Here is a 16,205-nt window from a genome sequence, read left to right as displayed (position 1 = left end):
CCCACTCCATATCATCCACAATGAAATCTCGAAATGGTAAGTGATAATGTTTTTTTCTTTTTATCTCGACACCATCTCGCGGCCTGTATGATGAAAATTAAGTTCTATCCATTCAACAATCGCCTCTAAGCCAAGTCGTGCTTCTTTCTGGCACATGTTTACGCATGTTGCTAGGGATGGAGATTTCGGCTCCAGTGTTTTGTTTGTGGAGGGCTCGTTTTGAGTTCTTTGCAAGCAGGGCCGGCTGGACGCATGAGTCAAATCGGCTTATCTGATAGGCCACGCTCGACACTGTTTGCGTATACAACTAAGAGCCCTGGGAGTAGCGCTAACGTCTAAAAGATGTTGTAGGTATGCTGTGTAAACAACTGTTGGCAGTTTCAGAATGTCTAGAACACAGAGATTCCGACTGTGTTTCAGCGTAAATAAGTAGACTGTAGAGATGTAGCCCCTTTGATTGACGAGTGGTTTTGCACCTTGGTTCAAATAGCTGGCTCTGATGTGACTCGGTGATCTTGATCAACCTAGATCAGAAGGCGTCTATTTCGATCCAGGTCATCTATCAAGACCAATGCTATCCAAGATACTGCATACCCCGTAGAGAGGGCATACCCGATATACTGAAACCTTAACCTTATGGCCTGTTGGTCGGCCCGATCAAGTGATTTACTCGATGTACGCTCTGAAAATGCGCTATTCACAGTGGTGCGAAAAAAAAAAAAAACAGTCTGATATCGTATGTGCACTGTACTGCGCTCACTTCCAAGGCGCCACCGTATCATGCGCCTACTGTACAACGCTGGTACCTGACCAGGCATGCTTTTAGCACGCTGCTTGCCTTGGCTAGTAACAACTGCCCAGCCTACATGTAAACTGCATGCTTTCTCAGCACAGTCCGAGTTGACAGTTGAAAAGGAATTAGGAAAAGTCGCAATACAGCCGTTACTCACAATTTCGTTCATCCCAGTAAATTATCAAAGGCTCTTACCATGCATGAATCTCTGCTTGGCGATACAAACCGTGAAAGGCTGCGTGCAATCCAAGCTGGTTTGTTTTGGGATATCTTGATGTGTTCGGGGAAACATCACTAAGCCAATTTTCAGCAGAAACGTCACAGAAGAAGGACCTGAATTTACAAGCTATTTCATCCACGTTACGTGATGCAGCTACTCCAGAGGTGAGCTCTCAATCCATCATTGCTGGACATGGCTTTGTCTCACCTTCCGCTGTCTCTCATCCACAGGCACTTCATCCTATATGCCTAGAGCTGTTCCATCATGTCGATGCCCTCTTAGCTACTCACACAAACGGCCAAGAAGACCAGCAATCTTCATCAACGCAGGCCTCTAGTCTAGCTCCCAACAGAGAATCTTTGCATGTACGAAGCCTCGTTGACTTGGTGGCCCAAAAACTGTTACAATTCCCCAGTCTTAGCAATGATGCCGCTGTTAAAGGTAAAGACTCCCGACGCTGGTTAAACAAATCACACTGACCGAGCTATATTCCTATAAAATGACTTAGATTCCGATTATGCTACCCATTCTCTGGTCGCCGAAGCTGGACTGGCCCTGCTCGTTATCATCTCGCTTTTCTGCGCCTCGCCTTCTGAGCCTTTTCTCCTCGACGACGCAGTTTTGATAAGCGTTGTTACGTACACAGACGAAGACGATGCCTGGACAACGAAAGAATCATCCCACCTTGCGGCTCGCCTGCTGAAAGCCAATCTGGCTGATGATAGATTGGATACGTTCATTACACAACGCTTAATCCAAGACACGCTTCGGCCGCTATTTTCTAAATCGTCTACCCGGTTAACTGCCTCTGGGAGGCCATCTCAACTTGCTCAACAGCCTGCAAGCACACAAGCCAGGACATCTCTAGACTCTGTTTCACAGGAACGCGAAAAACTTCAAGCTGCTTCAAGCTTTAAATGGGCAGTCATGTCGTGCAGTGTAGGTCACTCATAGGCCAGGACGTCCAAACAAACACAAGTGCTAACTCGTGCTAAGCAAGCTACAATGGGCCGCCACTGGCCCCTGTTTCTTCCAATTTTACTCTCACTAGCCGAAGATCACAACACAGCAGTCAGGATAAAAGGCTTGCAGATTCTTGGTTTATTTCTAGATACATGTCCGGCAAACGTAATACTGTCCGCTGGCGTTGACAACGTAATCCAGGACGCCGTTTTCCCTACGCTGCTCTTCTTACCCTCCACAACACCTGAGAGCGAGTCTATAGAGCTCTTGTATCCGGCATATCGAGTCCTCCTTCGGATAGCCCAGCTGGATCCTGACTCAAAGAGTTTGCGAAGGCGACGTTTTCTTGACAAGCTCTTGAGAGATGGCGTCTTCGTAGGCCATTTTCATGCCTCGGAGTATCCTCGAATCGTTGAAGTTCTCATGAAAATTACAAAAGATATCGTCTCCTGCTTGGGCTTCTTCTCAGCGAAGCATCTCCAGGTGAATAACAGAAGACTTGATAGAATCTCTCTGTGTTATGTGCTAATAACCTTCGGGCAGAACCTTCTTCGTCTGTTTGCCTCTATGCTATCGGATCCCTTTGTTATGGGCTACCCACCACTGGTCTATTCCACCACAGAAGCCTTGAATGCAACCTTGGTGAACTGCTGGCCAAGATTTTCGTCTCCTGGGTATATCGACCAAGTAATCCATACGATTTCTTTGTGCTGGCTCAACCTTAAATCTTCACAGCTGCCAGCCGAAGATGTGGATCAAATTTCGGCACACCTAACCCGTACATCGACGATCTTGCACTCTCTTTGGAGCCGAGAAGGATCTGGGCCTATTGAAGGGCTGACTGCTGCGGTACAAAAAGAGCCACGACTAGCCGAGTTATTTCCTAGTATACTGACATAACTGAAATATGCAAATACTTGTGCCTTCTCCCGAGAGCCACATGACGTTCAGTCGAGAGGCTGCTGCTTGAAGAAAGATTTACCTCGGAGCCACTTCCCGTAGGCTTTATACCTCTTCTTAGGCGCATCCTCTTCGGTGACGGTCAAAGGATTCTCTACTACCTTGACCAACTCTGAGTATACATCTACATCTGCATCTTCGTCGACCCCTGACACCATTAGGCCTTGATTCAGCCAAGTTCCGTCAACATACTCCTGATACTCCGACGAGTCGATGTCTATAGGAGTGTCGCTAGATACAACAAGTGGAAGATTTTGAGGATGACGAATGTATCGTTCATAATCATCTGCCTCCTGATCCTTTACGACCGGGTTTAGTGCGTCATGCACCGCCTTGGTAAATGTCCACTGTGTTGTTTTAGATTTTTCAAGGTCCGATGATTTCTCTTTCAGATTCAAAGTATCTGCCGACATGGAAGCTTTGGGTGAAATCATGGCGTCGTGACCATCGTAGATGCCCCAGCGTTCGCCGCCCTGCGATGGCCGCAGCCAGAGATTTCGAGATCCATCCCTTCCAGTTATTGTGTCGGAGAAAGTAACCGAAGCTCGATCTCCCGTGTCTAGCTGTCGGTAGATTTGCGTCGAGGCCAGAGATGTGGTTGGCAATGTCGGTTCTTTTTTCATTTTCCTTTTGTCCGGATCGACATCACCATCGGTTCGGACTCGGAAAGGGCTCAAATCGTATCTACCATCCTGGGTTGCCTTCAAAGGTATATATTTAATGGTAGAATTCATCTTGTACGCAAACATCTTGGGGAAAGAAGATAGGGTGGCAGGCCGATAATATTCCAGCCAATAATCGTCGAAAGATTCTGCGTTCTTGCAGCGGCCAAGGGCCGTTGGTGCTACAAAAGGCGGTATCTTCCGTTCTTCGAGATATGCTGGTGTAAACCAGTTGATGTAATTAGGCCTTCCCTTGTCGGTCCATTCTCTAGGACTGGCGTGGTGAAGGTAGTAGTCTGTTGGGAGATCCCAGAGCATGGGTTGGCCTTGTGCGAAAATGTAGTTGCCTAGGAAGAGATTATATGCCTCCTGTCTCTGGCTGTCAAGAAAAGAGTTATTGTAGTACCGTTTGAAGCTTTCTATCATATCCCGAGAGTGACTGGTCCATTGATTGATTTTTCGATATGTCTCCATGGTATTGACAAGCTGAGAACCGCCGTATTGCACCGCAATTGTGTCTCCATGATCATGCCACATATGAGTGAAGAGATTCACGGCATCGGTATCGTACTCGACAGATGTGTTTTCAAGTATACCTAGAGCGTGAAGTTGATAGCCCAACGCACGTTTGCCGATGACGAACTGCGCGGCATTGGTACGATCTAAGCAGTCGATGCAATTTGTTCGGGCAATGCCGTTTTGAGCCGTCATACGGCTTGTGAGCCCATCGCCATTTTGGAAGAAGCCTGTTGTCTTCAGGACCGATTCGGCGATTGTCTCTAGATTCCCAATCACATCCCCACCTCGGATTTTCGAGGCACGGCTCATGTCCCACGCCTTGTGAATGATCTTTTTGTCGTCTGGCAGAAATTGGTTGAGGTAGTCTATGGCATGCGTGTACTCTGCTAGCAGCTTTGACTCTCTAGGTTGCCGTTCTTTGGACTTGACAAGGTTGAGCACATATATAGGCGCGCCATACCGCTCGAACAGATTATCAAAATGAAGCGCGGCGGCGCTATAGAATGGGTCTACCAGATTGAGCTCAATGGGTGGCTTTGGAGTTACGCCGGTGTTGTCTTGGGTCCAATAGAGGGGAATGCTTCCTCGGTGCTGGACGTAAGAAGTATACTGAGGGCTGCAGTAGGGTCTCGGACCTGGAGCATGGAAAGACGTTGTCAAGGATTCAGCAACGATTTGCTCCGTTTCAACGTCATTGGCAACGTATCCCTATTCTTGAGTGAGAAGATTGTAACAATATTGCGATTTACGGCAGCTTACCAAATCATTTGCGCCCCGTTTTAGAAAGCGGGCGCCAGCAAAATATCGTGACCGCCTGGCAATCACGGTTATATGTGCAGTTCGACCATATATTGAAAGCGCTGTGCTGTGTTAGTCAGTGGCTCGTGCCTGTCTGAGACTTGTAAACGACTTGCCTGCTTGATCTATGTATCCATGTATGATAGGACGGCACCAGTCATAAGGGTCTTGAAGGGCGTCGACTGCTGGCTGTAATAAGTAGCTGTTCCAGACAAACATTGAATTGAGATCCTCGTTTGGCCAAGGTATGGTGCCGTTTGCGAGTGATTTTCTCTCCCTGGTAATGTTATGCTGGAGGGTTCGAGTAATGTCGTATGAGTAGCTGTAGTAGAATGACTTGGTCAGGTCAAGCGTGTTCAATATTGTCAGGTAGCGCTGTTCTTCCGGCTTGTTGCGAGCGTCGACCTTGGACCGTCCGGGCGTCAAAGGTACCAGCTCAGTTCCCTCAACCTGGTGGATATAGTGGCCACCGATCATGGCAACAGTGCTCTTCTTGGTGATGAGAAGCATGTAGTAGGGGCCGGTAAACTTGATAAAGCCCAGCAAGCCCCAGGTGGTGCAGCGGAGCTTGATGCCTCCAGTCCCACGATTTCCGTCATCGATGGTGTCGAGCAGCTGATTCACTTCCCTGAGGCTGTAGATGATTTTGTCGTCGGTGACATTCAGCTCGGCCCCCTCTGTGGTTCTATCAATCTTCAAGATCCTGTAGCGCTTCTCGCTCACATCCACTCCAACCATGTAGTAGCGGCTGACTGTTTCGTAGAGACTGAACTTGTGCATCTTATAGAACGACCGCCCATCGTCCCGGCTGCTCTCAACATCAACATCCTCATCTTCATCCGCAGGGTTGGAGGCACCCTGCGCGCGAGCCGCCGAATCTGGGCTTGACATGCGGGCAAAGGGCTTTGCTACAGCTGGCTCATCATTGTCCTCCTCTGGATCTCGACCCCCCCATCCGTTGGCAGCTTTTGGGGTAGCAATAGCGGGGGCCTCAATGTTCTGCAGCAGGAGAAACGCCGGAGCATCGCTCTCTGGCGTTACTGGCTTGGGTGATTTGCCGCTATGGTCTGTGGTATCCTGATCCATGAGAGCCTGAAGGGAGAGGCTCGCATCTGTCAGAAGATGGCTGAAGGTATAAGGCGGCGGACGTGTATAGACCGCTGGTATGGTATGCTGCTGGTAGTGAACCGCCTCGCGCAGCGCTCTTAAGAGTATTGACACTGGCCACTCGTTGAGCCCTGATCCCAGAGAAGGATCTCAAAGATAGAGAGAGAGAAAAAGACAAAATCCGAGTTGGAATCACTCAAGACGGCAGTTCCGTCATTACTTGGTTCCCAAGTGTTGCACTGCTTGCCACAGCGATGGCTTGCTACGATAAGTGCTGTAGCGAGATCGGGGTACTCTGTGGCTTGGTGGACAATGCCGCTAGTGCGACTACGATAGCGCTCCATACCTATCATTCTGCTATAGGATGCGGGAGCGTCTATATCAACGCAGCTGACAGCTTATTCATGTTGCGTTTATGAGGAAGAAACGTGGTTTGTTGGTGATGAATGCTGGCTTACTTTTCTTATTCTGTGCTTATTGCTATTTATATTCCAAAGTCTTTGATTGACCATATGAAAAGTAGCAGTACTCGCATGTTATTGCGCTGGGCTGGGCACTTGCACGAACTAAGGCATGATGTCGACACAGGGATCGTACTCGTACCTCTCCACGTCCGCACTAGACTAAAGTACTACTCTAGGCCTTATGTAGTACCTTATCCTATGCTAGAGGCACAGCAGTACGTACTCGATGCGTTGCGGATGCAAGGCGCTCTCCCATGTTTACAAGATCTATCTTAGGCACGCAAGTAGCATGTGGTAGTGCTCTCATGACCTCCACTGCGGAGTTTCCAATGCCAAGGGAGCCATTTCACGTCTGCAGTAGCGCCAAGGTACTGAGATCCCCCACTATAATCTAAAGCACTCAGCGTTCTGCTGAGACGTGATTGTTCCACGACCTCGCTCCAGAGGCACTTCAACCGAACCCACGCCTGCGACAGCCCTGCCTGCGACTCCATCGCTCCTGGTCTCTTCCGACACCCTCTGGGACTCTCCAAGCGCGCTGCCTTCGTGTGCCTCGGCCGATCGGACCTCCCTCCGGCGCGGCCATCGCTTGACTGGCCTCGGCCATGCAGGATGGCATCGGAATAGCGCCGCCTCTGGCAGCGACACAGCAAGCTGGCGATTTCGACCTGACGACGACGAATGCCTGGTATAACCTCACGGCCCTCGCCCGCGCAGTCAACGTGACGCGGTATGCACCTCTGATCGAGGGCTTCGTCAAGGCTGGCCCGCGCATTGTGATGAAGCTGGGCTCCTTCATGGCAGCTCCCAATGCCCTTGGCCTTCCGGCCCAAAACGCCATGTCGTCTGCCATGCCCGAACCGGGGATTCTCGCTCCCGCCGCCACCGGCTCGAGTCTCTATAGCAATGTCGTCGATGCCGCAGCAGCTCCCAGCGCCCAGGCGGGCTCGGCAACGCAGCCGCCGCTCTTGTCTCTGGACGGAGTTCGGGGCTTGGGCAGCGTCTTCAACTACGCCACCAGCAAATGGGCCCTCTCCTGCATTGCCATGGCCGTTATCCTTAACCGGACTCATATCTTTGCTGCTACCCGCCGGAGATTACGACTCCGCTGGCAAGTGAGGCTGCTGGTGCGACTTGTTCCCTTCATGTTGTTGGTCTTCCAAGCCCGCCACCTTCTGCAGTCTATCCAATGTCAGACTTCGCCCGATTTTGCGATGCTGAGATGGGGCGATGCCAACAAGAGCTCTGATCTCATGTCTGCTCATACGAATCCCTTTTTGAATACCATAAGCTCGTCGCTGCTTTTCGGAGCCTCGGATGAACAGTCTTGCGTTTCTGTGAAAATGGTACCGCCGCAAGATGCTGACGTCGTTGGAGAGCTCCAAGGCTCTCTATCTCGGCTGTGGCCCTTGTTTACCTCTTTGTGTCTGAGCCAATTCCTTGAAACGATTTCCTGCGCTGTACAGGGACGTCCCGTTGCCGCCGAGACGGGCATGACGCTGTTTGAACAGTCACTGGCCTTTGCTGAAGCGGATGCTGCCGTTAATAGCCAGCTTGGTTGGGGCGCGTTTTCTAAATACCAAAACCTGCCTCCTATACCAACCAGCCAAGGCAACACTATTACCTTGACACGATCGGCAATTCTCAGGCGTATTAACACGTCACCTGAAGTCTTATGGATCGCCCTCCTATCCTCGATGACACACATTACAAGCCATGTCCTGGGCGTGTTCGACCTTCAAGCCAAGTATCGGCTTGTGAATACGGGATTCTGGGGCTTGTGCTTTATGGGTAGCCTCGTATGGAGCTTTTTCACTTTTGAGCCTGATAACATTGCATCTCAAGGATTCTTCAGATTTCCTACTGTTTGCATCATTGGATTCGTTCCCCACGTGTTGATTCTAGTTGGCATCGTCATGTGTCTATTCATATACGGATTGGCACTGCTACTTACAGCCGCGATGCCAACAACCAGCCAAGAACAACCCAGGATGAACTTTCGCCAGCGACTGCTTTACGCACATGAAAACATGCAAGCCAATGTCTCACTATCGGAGCTTCGCATTACGCGAGAGATGGACTTCTACACTGCACTGCTAAGGACAGGATTCGCTGCTATTACTATGGCCAGTGAAGCTGTTTATCTCAACGAAGATCGTGGTGTTAGTCTCAAGCATCAGACTTGGCTCGAAGAGGCCCGTTACAGAGAAGCGGAGGAGTTGCGCAGGCAATGGATAAGTATGGGCCTCTCTGACCCGCGTTATGACCAAATTGGCACCGTCGGACTAATACCTGTTAAAAATGGTCCTCTTCTGCCCCCTAATGGTTATAGCCGAGAGCGTGCTGCACAAAAGGTTCCCCGTGGCCGTGGCGATAAGGTGCTCAGAGTCGGTATTGGTGCTTCCGAGAGGAGTTCGAGATGGTTCCTCGCCTTGGAGTTTCTCATCAGCATTAACAAGCTCCTGGCAAGAGTTTTCGCTCTATCCCTTCTGTGGATTCTTGGTGTATGCCGTATTCAGTCTCGGCCTGCATGGTTGCTCTGGCTGGCGCGCCGTTCGAAGACGCCGGAGAATGAAAATGCATCGAGACCAAGCCGTGGCCCCGGCGGAAGCAGAGATGCGACGGCGAAGCCTTTGGATGGAGATGCGACTCTTAGAACGGACGCTTTAGATATCGAGGCTGAATTTAGACGAGTTGGTACAAGCCAAGATGAAGAGACCCTGGATAAGGATCTATATAAATACTGGCTCAAAGGAGGATGGTGGGGATCTCAGGATATGAGCGGAACATATCAGCCTCGTGAAGAAGAGGAAGAATGGGACAATACGAGCGTAATCACCATGACCACCAATGGAGGCGACAGCGATGATGAAGCAGGCGGCTGGATGTCAGACGAGGGTAGCGGACAGAGAACACCAACTCAGCAATCGCCACGACCTGGGCGTGAAGGGACTCCTTTTGTGGATAGTCCACTAGCAATGGGTGATTTAGCCCGCCTTTTGCATCCTACCAGTCTGGAAGAGCGGCAAGAAGCAGAAAGACTTGCAGCGCATCTCCAAAGCGATCGTATCTTGACCAGATCTGGCTTTAGACGAATGGAGCAGCTGCAACGGACGCGAATTCTGACAATGCAGACCCCAAAAGGGAAACAGCTGAACAAGCTCGGTCCTCAGGGCCGTCTCACAAAGCTTAGTCCGGACGAGGAAGAGCTTCTACTGGAACAGTTGATCTGGACGAAACGACAAGCCTCTCCAGGGAAAGATGGCCAGCAAAGCTCTGAGGCAGGCGAAACGCCGACGCTTTCTGAGGGAGAGAGCCCCTCCTGCGTTGTATGCCAGTGCTCACCACGTACTGTTATCGTGTGGCCGTGCCGCTGTCTCAGCTTGTGTGATGACTGCCGTGTTTCCCTAGCTATGAACAACTTTGACAAATGTGTGTGCTGTCGCCGCGATGTCATGAGCTTCAGTCGGATCTACGTTCCCTAGAGTATGCTACATGGCAACCTCCGAGGCTTAATGCGGCATAACAGCTTAGGAAGCTGATAATTGCTTGTTTTTTCTATACTTAAATTCATACCTGGGAGTTGGGGCGGGCAGCTTGATTGCTTTATCTTTGGCTTGGGAGTTTATCCTTTTATTTTTCTTCTTCTTCTTCTTCTTCTAGACTGACGTCGTATTATATATATATAATGCACCCTTTCTTTCAACAGCGGAATTCGTGTTTATAGTATCAATTAACATTAACATGTTACATGCCAGCCCACTCTATGCTGAATGTTCTCACAGGAGATGTGACCATATCAGGACTTGTAGACGGTTTACGGCCGCCTATAAGAAACGCTTTCTTTACGGCTGTTGCCAGTCTGCCGCCGCCTACGATATCAAGGATAGGTATCTCTTCCTCCCAGCCATATTCATTTGCCATGAAATGAGCATGGAAACGTAATGGATCACCGGGATAGACACTATAACGTGATCCGAATCGAAGCCCCGGAGTCATGTAATACCCGGATCCCAGCATGAACTGGCAGAGCGATCCTTTTTCTGAGTTACGAGGTTCCTCGGGCAATGCATTCGCATCTGGGGAAACATAGTTGATGCTAGATGTTGGTGTGACGCCCAACAGAGTCACTTGGCTATTGCGGGGCGATGGATTGCCATCTGATTTAAGGGCACCACTATCAGCTGTTCCGAGGTCGGTAGACGGAACAGCTGAGCTGGAATCACGGGCTTTCTTATTCTTCTTGCTCGCTGTTATGGACGCTTTCTGCGCGTTTATCTCGGCAAACACCTTCTGCGCAGTCTGTTTCCGCAGCCGCAGCGAGCTGACATATGCCCTCCGCGAGTCGGGATCTAGAGACTGCAGAGCCGATTTGTGAGCGGCCACATCATCTACGACGTACGCGACGTTTGTACGAATTAGAGCGTCCACCTCTTCAGGCCGGAGCTCAATTGGCAAACCCAGGAATATGTTCTGCGTTGGCTGCTGCGGAGTGGTTCCCACCAAGGTGCCATTGGTGTTTGCCTGGCGGCGGAGCGCGCTCACAGCATCCGGGTCAAACACGAGGTAGCGCCCTGAGATGTTGGCAATGCGAATCAACTTGGGGGATTCCATTGTGGCTATAATCCTAGAGGCAAGGAGTGATTAGTTTCATACGCTTGCAGATAACAGATGAATTTCGGATTGATTCAATTAAAAAAAAAAGGAGTGTAAAAGATCATAAGTCGTCTTCGTAAAATTTGATTTTGTCATCAGTGTTCAGGGGATTGACAGATTTTCAAAAGGAATAATCATGTAGAGCTCCAAAGAAGCGCTTGAACGGTGTAGAATGCACAACATTGATTGCTTACCTTGCATGTCTGCCAGTCTCCCTTTCTTTAGCCTCTCCAGCTTTCGAACGAGGAGATTGAGAAAGAGAGATTTGAAGAGGTTGAAGAGAAGAACTTTAGTTTTTTGGTAGCTCTTATACTAAAAAATACGGACCTAGTATGGTGGGGGAGAGCTCCATGCCCCAGTAGAGGAATATGTATCCACTAAAAATTCTTATTTCGCATTGAGCGGCTCTTGGTACTGGATAAGTGCATATAGCACTTGATATATCTCACCAGCATACTAGATCTCACGTAAAAGTCTAAAGACGTGGGTGATAAACAAATAAAATGGAGAAGATATCCCAAGCTAAAAATCAAGCTTTGGTTTACTCTCATTCGAGGGCCCATTCGAAGGACCCTCGTCATCTAATAAGGGCGGCAAGCTATAGGGTGTAATGATAAGGCCGCTTGAAGCGCTGAGCTTGAAGGACATGTCCTCCTTCACCCAGCTTCCTTCCAGACCTCCTCCCTTCTCGTGGAAAACAGGCAGCGAGTGGATTCTAAAGAGCCCCTGTGCCTTATTCTCATTTGACGAGTTTCGGTCAACAGGGTGATGTGGCTGTTGTTGAAGCGGTATCATCTCCACGACACCGTCGCAGAGAAGCTCTGCTCGTCGAACAAGCCCCGTCGAACGGGGATATAGCGAGACGGGAAGCGTCATCATCACAACAACCCTCGAAGGGAACTGCCGTAACAAAGCTCGGATGTGGTGCAGGAACTGCAATATCTCCTGCGGCCGGCACGCTGACGGGGGATATATAGTTGGAGAGAGTATACTTGGGATGACAATTCTGTGGATAGAAGTTGGGGGTGAGCTCTTCAGCCTGGCTGTGATGTCACTGATAAATCGCCGGAATGGTGACTGCGTTGGATCCATGCCACTGCCGCGTGTAGTATAGAACTGGCCCTGAGCAACGCTGTCCTCTAGGCGAGCCGAGAGATCAAACGTGTGACAGAATGGGGCGATGCCTTCTGCCGAGTCTGATATTGAGGGCCCTATTTTAAGCATTGTCAGCACCATGACTTATAGCCAGGTATAAAAGGAAAAAATTCCTTACCTCGTGAGAGTGTAGCTCTGCTGCTCAGCGCCTCATACCTCCAAGCAATCTTCATCTTGCTGTCCGAAGACTTGGAACTGTTGGAGTCTTTAGATCGGCTCTCGCTTGCCAGCCCTGGAAGCTCACGTCGCCAGTGATCTCCAAATCCCAAGACATGCACACAATGACCTTGAACCAGTCCTTCGGCAGCAAAGTAGCGAAGCAAAATCCCACCGAAATCTGTCGTGCCTGACTCTTCAACTAGAAGAGAGGTTCCCATAGGTAGTCCGGCATGGCCTGCTAAGAGCTGATCCAGGGATGAAGTGCCGGTAGATGTGGTGAGCCTGCCATCATGAGGAGAGGGCCTGGTCCCTGGGACTGATACTTTGGCTCGATGCGGTTCTGGTGTAGTCCCAGCGATGCCAATCACGGTATTCCTTTTTCGAAAGGACATGCTATGATTTTTTTTTTCTTGGGTGTCTGACTCAAGGAATGAATGGATTTCGTCAGCTATAACACTGGTTCTGTAAAATCTGAGGTTTATGGCGTATAATTTGTGAGAAGTCCGAATGATTTTTCCAGTAAAGTAACGATTTCTTCTTAAATATGGCAACAAATTAAATCGACGCTTTCATTCCTTCATCAAACTATCATACTTTATCGATGCTAATAGCCTGGATCCACTGGCGCCGCAGCCACATATATGCATATATCCGAGCTACACCCCTCCAACCCGAATATTTTCTAGACTAGAACGATTTCAAAAGTTTCGAGGCCAAGGAAAAAGCAGGCCGTACTACCTATCGATTCCCACGCCATACGAAGCCGATCTCTTCCAGGCTCTGCAAATACAAATAACCAGAGAGACCACTACCCGTCAAACGACCTCATCCCAAATTCTACAACCATGTCTGGAGGCGGCAGTGGCGATGCCACTCTTTTCGAAGAAGGCTTTACCGTCACCCACTACAACCAGGAAAAATATGACCGAGTCGCACGCATCATGTGCACGTCCATCGACTCCCAGACCCTATTAGAGCTGGACATCAATATTGAGCTGTTCCCATGCAGCGAAGGAGACACACTACACGTTGTCCTCACCACCACGCTATCACCAGACGGCAGCAAGGAGGACGACAAGGGCTGGCGGGACGTTGGCAAATCTGGCGATGCGCCAGCTACTCTCGCCGACCTCTACGACTATGTATGCTACGGAAAGATCTACAAGTTTGAGGAAACATTTGATGGCAACACCATGTATGAAGATCCATTCATAAGCAGTGACAACATTCTATACGTGGGGTTAAAGAAGGAGAGTGAGAGAGATCCATTGCTAACGTTGTGTGTTTGACTACTTTTAGCAACGCTTATGTCTCCTTTGGCGGATTGCTCATGGCACTCAAGGGCCCGGTGAAGAAGCTTACGCCATTGCGAGTGGACAACGTCTATCTGTTGATCAAGCGGTAAACGAAGGAGCAGAGCGAGCGAGCCATTGCATTACGAACAGGGGGGCCGTGAGAGGGAGAATAAAAAGTTACATCAGACAAGGACAACTGGCGCCTATAATTTATAAACTCATGCCGAGAAAACACACATAATCCGACACCATGGTATTAGAAGAAAGAGGAAGTTATATCAGGGCCAAAACAGAGAGAGTGGGAAATCTGAGCGCCATATATTGTCATTTCATGCGAGAGCCAAGAAAGAAAGAGAAGAAGAGAGAAAGATATTGGTCAACAGCTAGCTCATATTGCTGTAACTGACTGCTCAGTAATATGGCCAGGCCAGTTGGGCTGGTGTGGACCGGGAAATGGGAGCTCTCGGGTCATTTTGGCCTTAATCAAGGCCAAATCAGGCTCGTTGGCTTCGGTCAGAATGCCGTGACGAATGAAGAAATCAATCATCACCATGGCGCAATTGGGCTTGAATTTTGCGTCTCCCAGGTCCTTCTTAATCTCGTCCACATCACGCAGCCGAAATTCTTCAACCTCGCCATCCTTTGGCACAGGTACAACTTCGGCAGGTAGTTTAAGGTCATAAACCCATTGGCATTCAGGATAAATGTAGCCATCCTCTCCGATATGCTTAGCCTCGGTGATGTAGATGTATGTGGCATTCCCGACCCATTTAGCCGTGTTACGAACCAAAGCGTCGGGGAGGCTTGCCTCTTCATCAGCCTCTCGGATGATGCATTCAAAGGGGTCCTCGCCGGTTGTCAGACCACCGGCTACAGTGTTGTCCAGCATACCAGGGAAAGTGGACTTGTTGGACGCTCGTTTTGGCACCCAGATTTTAATGCCGTGAGGAGCAGTTGGATCCTCAATGTAGGCAACCATGTGTACTCCATATCTCGCAGTGCCAAATAGACCGACGGCAGCTCTTTCCACGCTGAAGAGAAGCTCTCCTTTTCGACCGTAAACCGGCCAGAGCTCGTTACGCCATCCCTTGAGAGACTTGAATGTGCCATTTCTGTACCAATGGCCTGTCAATTTTGCAACAGCCCTGGTTCGAGCCTGCTCTGTCTGCGGCGTCCTGAAGAGCATGACAGTGCGGTCTGACATATTGAGACTCATGTCGCCGCGGATGTCTTCAGGCGTTTTAGATAACTCGCTGATGACCCAATCTGGCACATAGCCGATGGCATATTGCCCGTCTTCATCTTCCCAGAGCAGCTGAAATAGCTTATCCCGCAAGGCCCTGGCCTCAACACTTTGATCAGTATCGTACGGAAACCTGCCAGGGATAGTGAGTTAGTGACTAGTATATTATAAAGAGCCTTGTCATTGGTCAAATAGAGGTTTTTCCTTCTGACGATGGTCCCCTCCAGTTCTTCCTTTAACGGTGAGTAGTGAAAAGTGAACGCACCGATCCGTAGCAACAATTAGCTCAAGATTAGTCTTCATGGTGGATATTGGACTAGGCGAGAACAAGACACCTGGTCCTGAAAGCTTATTATATGGTGTTTTGAAGAGTTTCTAGATATAAGATTAGAGGTGGCTGCACTCGTCTAGCACGTCATGAGGCGGAACAAAGGAAAGATGTGCAAATTTTCATAATTCTTGCTGGCTAAAAGTATAACGTTTCAACCGTAAAAACGGCCCAGTGCCGCTTGACACAAGAGAGAACAGGATCCCAGCTCTCTTTTTGCCTAGCGAAGAGCCACGAGTTACTTCTAGGCATCCATCTGCAGCTAGCAGGGGATCCTACCAGCAGCAGCCAGCGAGCAAAGCAGTCAACAAGCGAATGATCAGCAAACGTACTGTGGTCAGTGGAGGCAACGCAGCATCAAAGCTCGCAATCAGATTTAATAGCGCAAGAGTGATTGTGAGGAGCAAGAGTACTGTATTTGTAGCCGAGAGTAAGTTGGACGTAGATACTACTGTAGTAGGTACCTGCTACCAACAGCCAAGCGGACAAGGAAGAGAGGCGGTGGTGGCAGTCAATGGTGCTGCTGATAGGATGACCTGCTATGGCTGCGGCAAGGCAGCTTCAAGGCGTTCCTCCCAATTCCTTCCAACTGTTCCTATAATTTTTTTTTTGTTCTTATCATTTTCCCCAACAAATAAGCTGTTTTTTCCCCCTCTGTTCCCACTTGCGACTAACTGCCTTGAGTAGCAATTTCTTCCTTGTCGACGGCCATCCCACAATTTCTTTCTAGCTAAAGCTCTAGCACCACCACCAGAACCTCCGATTTTGACCCTTGTTCGCATCACAAACGGCTGCTACCCCACGTCATCGGATCACACCGGCTGTGTCACGCAGCTCCAACAACGACCAATTCGAACAATCAACCCAGCGGAACGCAGTACGA

The 16,205-nt window shown here is 49.5% G+C and overlaps 7 protein-coding genes across 7 annotated transcripts; 3 read left to right on the top strand and 4 right to left on the bottom strand.

Moving 5' to 3' along the window:
* Positions 1–877: 877 nt before the first annotated feature.
* Positions 878–4,018, top strand: TrAFT101_005169 (uncharacterized protein). The gene is made up of 6 exons (XM_066127399.1): positions 878–1,047; positions 1,107–1,177; positions 1,244–1,454; positions 1,522–1,952; positions 2,010–2,459; positions 2,520–4,018. The coding sequence occupies exons 1-6, from the start codon at positions 990–992 to the stop codon at positions 2,874–2,876; spliced, it is 1,578 nt and encodes a 525-aa protein (XP_065983510.1). The 5' UTR covers positions 878–989; the 3' UTR covers positions 2,877–4,018.
* On the bottom strand, positions 2,086–6,297 carry TrAFT101_005168 (uncharacterized protein). The gene is made up of 3 exons (XM_024909892.2): positions 5,032–6,297; positions 4,877–4,977; positions 2,086–4,825 (listed from the first exon to the last, which is right to left on the bottom strand). Exons 1-3 carry the CDS (start codon positions 5,999–6,001, stop codon positions 2,924–2,926), a joined length of 2,973 nt encoding a protein of 990 aa, XP_024759464.2. The 5' UTR covers positions 6,002–6,297; the 3' UTR covers positions 2,086–2,923.
* A 568-nt stretch (positions 6,298–6,865) lies between these two features.
* TrAFT101_005167 (uncharacterized protein) lies at positions 6,866–10,245 on the top strand. The gene has a single exon (XM_066127398.1). The coding sequence runs from the start codon at positions 7,092–7,094 to the stop codon at positions 9,969–9,971; it is 2,880 nt and encodes a 959-aa protein (XP_065983509.1). The 5' UTR covers positions 6,866–7,091; the 3' UTR covers positions 9,972–10,245.
* On the bottom strand, positions 10,234–11,100 carry TrAFT101_005166 (uncharacterized protein; the record flags this gene model as incomplete). Its single annotated transcript, XM_024905707.2, has 1 exon — positions 10,234–11,100. The coding sequence occupies one exon, from the start codon at positions 11,098–11,100 to the stop codon at positions 10,234–10,236; it is 867 nt and encodes a 288-aa protein (XP_024759466.1).
* A 564-nt stretch (positions 11,101–11,664) lies between these two features.
* TrAFT101_005165 (uncharacterized protein) lies at positions 11,665–12,848 on the bottom strand (the record flags this gene model as incomplete). The annotated part of the gene is made up of 2 exons (XM_066127397.1): positions 11,665–12,353; positions 12,416–12,848. The coding sequence occupies 2 exons, from the start codon at positions 12,846–12,848 to the stop codon at positions 11,665–11,667; spliced, it is 1,122 nt and encodes a 373-aa protein (XP_065983508.1).
* Positions 12,849–13,174: 326 nt separating this feature from the next.
* On the top strand, positions 13,175–15,191 carry TrAFT101_005164 (uncharacterized protein). Its single transcript, XM_024900329.2, has 2 exons — positions 13,175–13,651; positions 13,756–15,191. Exons 1-2 carry the CDS (start codon positions 13,302–13,304, stop codon positions 13,859–13,861), a joined length of 456 nt encoding a protein of 151 aa, XP_024759468.1. The 5' UTR covers positions 13,175–13,301; the 3' UTR covers positions 13,862–15,191.
* On the bottom strand, positions 13,740–16,171 carry TrAFT101_005163 (uncharacterized protein). Its single transcript, XM_066127396.1, has 3 exons — positions 15,655–16,171; positions 15,260–15,369; positions 13,740–15,127 (listed from the first exon to the last, which is right to left on the bottom strand). The coding sequence occupies exons 2-3, from the start codon at positions 15,295–15,297 to the stop codon at positions 14,140–14,142; spliced, it is 1,026 nt and encodes a 341-aa protein (XP_065983507.1). The 5' UTR covers positions 15,298–15,369; positions 15,655–16,171; the 3' UTR covers positions 13,740–14,139.
* Between the last annotated feature and the right edge of the window lie 34 nt (positions 16,172–16,205).

The sequence above is a fragment of the Trichoderma asperellum genome, chromosome 3 (genome assembly GCF_020647865.1).
Source record: "Trichoderma asperellum chromosome 3, complete sequence".
Lineage (NCBI taxonomy): Eukaryota > Fungi > Ascomycota > Sordariomycetes > Hypocreales > Hypocreaceae > Trichoderma > Trichoderma asperellum.
This window is presented reverse-complemented; position numbering and strand designations above follow the sequence as displayed.